The 9,247-nt window shown below is 40.3% G+C and overlaps 1 protein-coding gene across 2 annotated transcripts in view; it reads right to left on the bottom strand.

The window, feature by feature from the left end:
- The window catches only part of CENPP (centromere protein P), a 232,289-nt gene that overhangs the window by 184,209 nt on the left and 38,833 nt on the right, over window positions 1–9,247 (bottom strand). For both annotated transcript variants that reach the window (XM_012747144.3, XM_012747142.3), the window contains exon 5: window positions 3,343–3,439. In XM_012747144.3, coding sequence (XP_012602598.1) covers window positions 3,343–3,439 — 97 coding nt within the window. The remainder of the gene's footprint in view (window positions 1–3,342; window positions 3,440–9,247) is intronic.

Here is a 9,247-nt window from a genome sequence, read left to right as displayed (position 1 = left end):
TATGATAAAACTTACCAAGAAAAACACTATAAAATAACTCTCAAATTTAAAAATATTTAAAAGCCAGTAGTTTTAAATAAAATAATAATCGGGAAGAAAAAGCATTGGTAAAAAGTCTTTAATTTCTTTAATTATAGAAATTAAAGAAATAATTTGGGACTTCTAATAAGACTGTATGAACATCGGTAACCTTACACCTTCATATACACAACCTTAAATCGCAAGAATAAGATAAAATAAGCAAGAAAAATTATATTACCAAAATCCAGAAGATATCGGGAAAAAATTAGGGAAAGTAAAAATATGCCAATTCCATTATATTAATATCAAATAATCTTTCATTCTTGCCACTAATAATTAAAGAAATAGAGGATTAAAATTAAAAATAATTTACTCCTTACAAACATTGCTGAAAGAAACTAAAGAAGACATACATGAAAGGAAAGACACCTTGTGTTCATGGATTAAAAAATTTAATATTGTTAAGATGACAATAGTACCCAAAACCATATGCAGACTGAACACAATCACCAAAATCTCAATGATGCTTTTTGCAGAAATAAAAAAGACCACCCCAAAATTCATATGGAATTTTAAGAGATCCCAAATAAAAAAAAAAAAGAATCCTAAAAAGAAGAACAAAGATAGAAGACTCACATTCCCTAATTTCAAAACTTACTATAAAGATACAGTAATCAAAATAGCATGGCACTGCATAAGTTTAGACATATTGTCCAATGGAATACACTAAACAGCCTAGAAGTAAATCCTTGCATATATGGTTATATATGATTTTCAACCAAGACCATTCAGCGGGAAAAGGACACTGAGCTGATCAAAAAACATTATATGTATCAAAACATCACTATGACTACCCCATGACTATTTACAATTATAATCAATAAAAATAAATAAATTTTAAAATTTATGTGAAAAAATTCACTTTTGTGTATAAAAGTACACTATCAAGATAGGAAAATTTAACCTGGAAAAAGTATTTGCAAATCATATATTTGATAAGAAATCAATTATCTACACTATACAAAGAACTCATGTAATTCAACAACAAAAAACAACCCAATTAAAAAACTAGGCAAAGGACTTACATAGACATTTCTCCAAAGATATACAAATGGCCAATCAGCACATGAAAATATGCCCAATGTTGCTAATCGTTAGGAAAATGCAAATCAAAACCATAATAGGCTGGGCATGGTGGCTCACACCTGTAATACTAGCACTTTGGGAGGCCAAGGTGAGTGGATCGTTTGAGCTCATGAGTTTGAGACCAGCCTGAGCAATAGTGAGACCCCGTCTCTACTAAAAAAAAAATAGAAAGAAATTACCTGGACAACTTAAAAATACATAGAAAAAATTTAGCCGGACATGGCGGCGCATGCCTGTAGTCCCACCAACTTGGGAGGCTGAGGCAGGAGGATCACCTGAGCCCAGGAGTCTGAGGTTGCTGTGAGCTAGACTGACACCACGGCACTCTAGCCCTGGTAACAAAGTGAGACTTTGTCTCAAAAAAAAAAACAAAAAACACACACAATAAAATACCACTTCATACCCATTAGGTTGGCTATTATCAAAAAAACAGAAAATAACAAGTATTAAAGAGGTTGTGGAGAAGTTTAAATCCCTGCACTTTGCTGGCGGGAATGTAAAATGGTACAACTGCTGTGGAAAAGAGTATATGGTTCTTCTAAAAATTAAACATAGCATTACCATATGGTCCAGCAATTCCACTTCTCGGTATACGATTATACTTAAAAGATTGAAAACAAGTACATGAACAAGCATCTATACACCAACATTCACAGCAGCATTATTCACAACAGACAAAAAGTGGCAACAACCCAAGAGTCCATCAACAGATGAATGTATAAACAATATGTATGTACATACAATGGAGTATTATTCAGCCTTAAAAAGAAAAGGAAATCTGATGCATGCTACAACATGGATAAACCTTGAGGACATTATGCAAAGTGAAATAAGACAGATATAAAGGACATTCCACTTACATATGGTACCTATGAGAGTCAAATTCACAGAAACAGAAAATAGAATAGTGGTACCAGGAGCCAGGAGGAGGAATGAATGGGGAGTGATTACTAGGTATGTTTCAATTTGGGATGATGAAAAAGTTCTGGAGGATAGTAGTGATGGTTGCAGAAAAATGTGACTTTTTTTTTCTATCCTAGTAATGTTATCACTAGCAAAGATCAGCTTACAGAAGTGTTCCATCCTCCATAGAAAAATAAACCAATAATACTTCTACACCAGCCTGAAATGCACTTCGACTCAAAGCAGCCTTGGAAATCAGGGCTAGAGCTCACATTTTCTACTATCTAATCAAATGCATAAGGAATCAGCAATATTAGGTGATTCATTCATTACCACAAGTACTAGCACACTCCCCAATCATTACTGTATTTTGCCAGTTGTTAAGTGGAAATATTTAACTGTTTACTTGTGATAAAATATAACAAAATCATGAGAACTCAAAGGACTGCAGTACAGGAACTGCCCATGTTTCTTTGTGCAGAAAATCCTAGGTTTGACACATTTTATTACTGCAACCAAACAGAACAAATACAATAGTAAAAAAGAACTCCAAATAAAGGAGAGTTAGTATCAGTCCTAAAAATAAGAGTCATGACCTATTTAAGTTTTTGATGAAACCTGAACCCTGAAATATTATTTTATGTTGATTCTTTCAGAATTAGTGGTTTTTGGGTGAACCACTGCTGTCAATAATTTAATGCCAACCAACTGAATAGGTCTTGAGAGATTACAACTGAATAGATTTTGAGAGATTGCAATGAAACCAAACATAATTCTAGTTATGCTTGAAATCAAATAAAGGGAATAAAAAGAAGTACTTTATAGTACTCACATCACACTTAAGAAGCATTACTTCAGTGGAATCAGGCTTCAACATTTAAACTCAAAATGTAAAACAATTATGAAGTTGAATATACAGAGTCTGGCTCAGGAAATTAAGATTATACTGCTACATGATAAATCTATGATTATATTCCTTATTAACATTTATTGTTTTACTTCAAGTACCCTTGAAAAACTTATTTTTCAAATGAGCATTTTAAAGTAAATTAGAAAATAACTATCTTCTTTTAAGATATTCCACAACATAAATTATTCACTGATTTGCACAAAAGCACACTCCTCCTCCCCTTATTCCAAATAATTGCAAATTTCAGAAGCCAATGAAAATATTTTCTATTATTGGAAAAATTTAAGAATTTTATGGTTGAATCAAATTAATACCAGCTTCATTTTCCATATTTGTTTAAAGTCAATGACTTTAGACCTTACCTTGAAATGTTTAAATGTGCGTTTACGATATTCAAACGATTCCACAAAAAAATGTAGGCTTCGGAAAAACATGAACAGATCTCTTCTTCCTTCTGCTCTGTGGGAACAAAAGATTCTATGAGTAACAAATATTATTACATAATAGACCCAATCTAGCTTTATTTTTTATTTTTCATCTATCTTACACTAAAACTAAAAAAGTACTTGCTAGAGTTCTACATACCGGAACCCTGCACTTACGTCCCTCCTGTATGATTGCTTATACTGATTACAAATGGTATTTTTCTCAGCCTGAAATGCCCCTTTCCTCTTTTTTTTACATTTTTAAAGACAAGTGGTTTTTTGTTTTAATTTCAAAAAATTTATGGAGTACAAGTGTTTTTGTTACACAGATGAATTTTATCATGCTGAACTCAGGTCTTTCAGTGTACCCACCACCAAAATAGTGTACGTTGTACCTGACAGGTAGATTTTTATCCCTCAATACCCTCCCACCCTTGCCCTTTCTTAGTTTTCAATATCCATTATACTATTTTACAACCATATATACCCCTCATTTAGCTTCCACTTATAAGTGAGAACATGTGGTATTTGTTTTTCCATTCCTGAGATACTTCAGTTAGGACAATGGTTTCCAGTTCCATCAAAGTTCCTGCAAAAGACATTATTTCATTCCTTTTTATGGCTGAGTAGTATCCCATGGTGTGTGTGTGTGTGTGTATATATATATATGTATATATATATATATATCACATTTTCTCTAACCATTCATCAGTTGATATGCACTTAGGGTTGGTTCCATATCTTTGCAATTGTGAATTGTGCTGTGATAAACATTTGGATGCAAGTGTATTCTTTGGGTAGATACCCAATAGTGGGATTGCTGAATTAAATGTTAGGTCTACTTTTAATTCTTTGAGGAATCACCATACTGCTTTGCATAGTTGTACTAGTTTATATTCCCACCAACGGTGTATAAATGTTCCCTTTTCACCACATCTGTACCAACACTTATTGTTTTTTGACTTTTTAATAATGGGGATTCTGACAGGGGTAATGTGGTACCTCACTGTTTTAATTTTCATTTCCCTCATAATTAGTGAAATTGAGCATTTTTTCATAGGTTTTTTTGGCCATTTGTCTATTTTCATTTGAAAAATTTCTGTTCATGTCTTTTGCTCACCTTTTGATAGGCTTGTGTTTTGTTTTTCTTGCTGATTTGAGTTCTTTATAGATTCTGGATATTAGCCCTTTGTCCGATGTATACTTTATGAATATTTTCTCCCATTCTGTAGATTGTCTATTTGCTCTGTTGATTATTTCCTTTGCTGTGCAAAAGGTAAGTCCCATTTATCTATTTTTGTTGTTATACTTGCCCTTGGGATCTTAGTCATAAATTCTTTGCCAAGGCCGATGTCTAGAAGAGTTTTTCCTATGTTGTCTTCTAGAAGATTTATTGTTTCATATGTTACGAGTTTATATATATACTTTGAAATGGTGCATTCTGATAAAGTTTAACTGAGGTAAGCCATAATTTTGTGACTTTTTTCTCTTTGAGACAGGGTCTTTCTCTGTTACCTATACTAGAGTTCAGTAGCATCATCATAGTTCACTGCAACCTCAAACTTCTGAGCTCCAGTGATCCTCCTGCCTCAGCTTCCCTAGTAGCTGGGACTATAGGCGTGCGCCACCATGCCTAGCTAATTTTTCCATTTTTTGTAGGGACAGAGTCTCGCTCTTGCTCAGAGCTGGTCTCGAATTCCTGCCCTCAAGCGATCTTCCTGCCTTGACCTCCCAAAGTGCTAGGATTACAGTGTGAGCCACCACATCAGGCTGTGACCTTTTAATCGATTGTCTTAAGTGGAACACTTTTAAGACTGAAAAGTGGAGCTCTTTATCATATGCCAGACACAACCAAGCATCAAAGAGGGTAACTGGGACATTTGCCCTTCATGCCCCAGAACCAGGGAGATGGGGCCAGGACACGGTTTGCTACACATCACACACATGCCAGGTGCTGGCCTTATGCTTTACAAACTCAGGACCTGGGTTAAAGGTCCAATCTGGCTGCTTCATGGAGATGAATGAGGGGGCAGGAATGAAAGGGGTCCCATAAAAGGGATTGGTTCAGGATAAACTGCTCCAAGAACTACCAGGATGTTGGTGCAAAAGACACAGAGACAGAAGTTAGGATCTATAGGGCATGAGATGGACTGGATGGCAACTGGGAGGAACTATTAATAGCACTTGTCAGGAGAGCATCCCAGGGGTCTGGGCTGAGCAATGGAGGGGATCTGGGCCATCTCAGAGAATAATTGGCAACAGCGCCCCTGCACAGATGTACATGGGCTCTGCACCTCAGAGATGAGGTCACCTGGTCATGGGTCACTGAGGGGAAGTTACAGATGAACATGTCTTATCCACACTATCCCACAGAAGACCTGCTTCATGGGGCTGACACAGCCTGCCTTGCTGCCTCATTCCCAGTTTCTTCAAAAGTTTCAGGAGGGGTGATTTAAGGCAGTCCAAATCCCACACAGGGTCAGTGGGAAAGCTCAGAGTGCCATCCTTCACATCTCTTCCCTGCCCCACATGCCCTCAAACCTCACTTCTCCATACTGGTGACCTCCCCAGGGGAGCCCCCTGTGTTCTTACAAGGCCCTATCAGGACCCTCCCCAAATGCTGTGCCCACCCATAGCCATGCCTGCACAGCCAGAGAGATCTCTGGAGCCACATCACAGTGCCCCCTCCCCTTCCTAAGACTCTTATCTTTCTCCAAGCTGAGCTCTTGGGCCTTGATCCCACCTATTCTGCTGCCTGGAATGTTCCCCTGACATTCCCTGCCACCTCCTGGCCTTCAAATCTCAGCTGCCATGTCCCCTCCCAGTGGTCTGCAGCCCCCCTGGCTGCTCTAGCCCTGTCCTAAGAGTCTGGAGAGCACGTGTTACCCTTGTGTATCCCTGGGATCTGAGTGTCCACCTGCCCCTCTCCAGGATATGAGCTCTGTGATCCTTGGGCCTCCTAGGGCTGTTCTGCCATCACTGCCTCCCAAGCACCTGCCACCACACTAAAGACATGGCAAAAACTCAAAGATACTCATGGACACTAGAGATGAGCAGGGATATAGCAACATCCACACTTTCACTCCATAGTCACAGGTGCCATCCAAGCTCTACAGTGGCCTGTCCCTTTTCTGACCCACTCTGGCCTGCTCTGCTGAGTTGACTCCTCTCCATGGCCCAGGCCCTCTGGGTGCTGGTGACTGGTGACCCAGCAGTGAAGGGGGGAACAGCAGGAGTGAGGGCAGGGGCAGGGTTGCAGGGCCCTGAACAGCTATGTCCCAGGCTCAGACCATACCAGCCCCTTCCTGCTCCCTTCAGGCCTAGGGTAAGGGAAGCTGTCCCATGGGTAGGTCTGGGCCCCTCACCACCCCTTGTTCTTGCTGTGGCCTTGTCCCAAGGCAGGATCTGGAATGTCACCACAGTCTTTGTATCTACATGGGTGGAGTACAGAGTGTCCTGTTGAGTTCCTGTCCTGTCCCTGAAGTAACCAACCTTTAGTGTACAGATAATGTAGGAGTCTTTGGGATATGTACAAATTGAGTGTGCAGGACTTTTTCTTTCTCATTTATTTTAAAACCTTATTTCAATATTCCCAGCTATCTTTATGTTTACATTTTCCTCAGGTTTAACATAACAACTAAGACTGCCTGTGTCTGCATTGTGGTAGGGGATGGTGGTGTGCGTATGAGAGAGAGAGAGTGTGTGTGTGTGTGTATGCTTGCCATCAACAGAAAACTGATTTTTGATTATATATATATTTAAAATGTTTAAATAACAAATATTAAACATCCTTTTAAAAAAACCAAGGTTTGTTTTTTTTAAAGTACAAAGCAGGAATAGTTGCAAAATATTAACCTCCCTCAATTATTCTACAAACGGTGAGACTAAACTAATAAAAATATGATGGACTTTAAATGGTGTAGCAGTAATGTTTATGACTCTATTTTTGCATTGTTATTTACAACTAAACTTTATTCAGGTAAATTATACTGTTTTCTTATAACCATTCACAGCGCACAGAAATGGACAGTGCTTTAAACAACTCTATCCATGTCAAACTTCACTGATGTTTACATAAGCAGGGCCCTTTATCTAAATCAAAACACAAAACTTACGCAGGGCGTGGTGGCTCATACCCGTAATCCTAGCATTCTGGGAGGCTGAGGTGGGCGGATCATTTGAGCTCAGGAGTTTGAGACCAGCCTGAGCAAGAGTGAGACCCCGTCTCTACCAAAAATAGAAAGAAATTAGCTGGACAGCTAAAAATATATAGAAAAAATTAGCCAGGCATGATGACGCATGCATGTAGTCCCAGCTACTCGGGAGGCTGAGGCAGAAGGATTGCTTGAACCAGGAGTCTAAAGAGGCTGTGAGCTAGGCTGACACTATGGAACTCTACTCAGGGCAACAGAGTGAGACTTTGTCTCAAAAAAAAAAACCCACAATACTTATAGCATGTACTTCTACAGGGTTCAGACATGTGGAAATGCAGTATGCATAAGAATTATATTAAACAATCTATATCTGAAAAATACTACCTTACAATTATGATGTAATTTCAATGTGAATTAAAGAACAACAGTTTAATTAAAAAGAGCTCAATCAAAAATCTCCCTCAGAGGGAGAAGCAGCAGCTGACGTTCTGCCTAAGCTGTTGTCTTCAGGACCTGGCTGCAGGGGAAGCACAATCAAACCAGAAGGTCGCCCTGGACCCTGAGCCCTCACAGGGGGTCACCCTCCTTGCTCCTGGGGTAGCTTACAGCCCATGGTCCCCCCTTGCACCTCCGGGCCCCTGTGGGCTGTGGGTGGGGCCCCAGCAGCAGAAGGGCCACTCGGGAAAGGCTGGAGCATGGCCTTGCCAGCAGCCAGCTTCTGCCTGTTGCAGTTGATTTCTCTCCTGAGCAACCTGACATCATGCTGAGTAGACATGGCGGCCACCCAGCTGTCCTGCATTCTACACTCATGGAAGAGGATGTCCCTCAAATAAAAGGAAGTGGCTGTCTCCAATTCCTGGGCCAGGTCTTCAGCCATCTTCTTGTAGATGTGTTTTGTCTGCCGAGGGAGGTTTGTCATTACGGGGACAGTGACAAGTCTCTTCTCCATCTCCGAGCAGTGGGCTTCCTCCTCCACCAAATTCCTCTCAGGTCCCATCACATGTTCTTGCTCCAAAGCAGCTAGTGTTTGCAGCCTCAGCTTGAGCTCCTGGAGCTCCCTGTCCAGCTGCTCATTGTCTTCCTGCAGAGAGGCCTCCTGGGCTTGCAGGGTTTCAATTTGTTTTTCCAGCTCTTCCCTACTGGTTTCTTTGTGGTTGTCCGGCTACTTCTCCAATCTCCTCTTCAGGACTTTCCAAGCATGCAGTTAAGTCACCATCACTGAAAATGTTCAGAGGGACTTCTGGTGGAGACTGGGTGATCGGACTGTCCTGCTTCCTTGTTTCTCTCCACCTCCACATCCCCGTCCTCCGGATGGTCACTCACAGGGCTGGGCAGCTGCAGAGGGCTGAGCAGGGTGTGGGCCAGGGATGACTGTCATCTGACTTGACCATTCCCTGCCTGGATCATTACTGCCTTTGTACTCTCCAGCCTTCCCTTCTTCCCCTTGTCCTGGACAAGTTCTTCACACTGCTGCTGAAGGTCCCCATCGTCATCCAAACCCGCCACAGTCCTCTTCTGGAGATCTCCATTGTGCTGTGAAGTGACTGAGACATGTTGTTTTTCCAGCACCTAGGAAAGTTCAGGAAGCTGGCTTTTCTCTCCTTCATTAAGCAGGTCATTAATAGCCGTGTTCTGTAAGGAATATGCACTCATTCCATTTAGAGCTGCCAAGCTGAAGATTTGGAGCC

The sequence above is a fragment of the Microcebus murinus genome, chromosome 12 (genome assembly GCF_040939455.1).
Source record: "Microcebus murinus isolate Inina chromosome 12, M.murinus_Inina_mat1.0, whole genome shotgun sequence".
NCBI lineage: Eukaryota > Metazoa > Chordata > Mammalia > Primates > Cheirogaleidae > Microcebus > Microcebus murinus.
The sequence above is the reverse complement of the archived record's forward strand: the minus strand, read 5'-3'. Positions and strand labels throughout refer to the sequence as shown.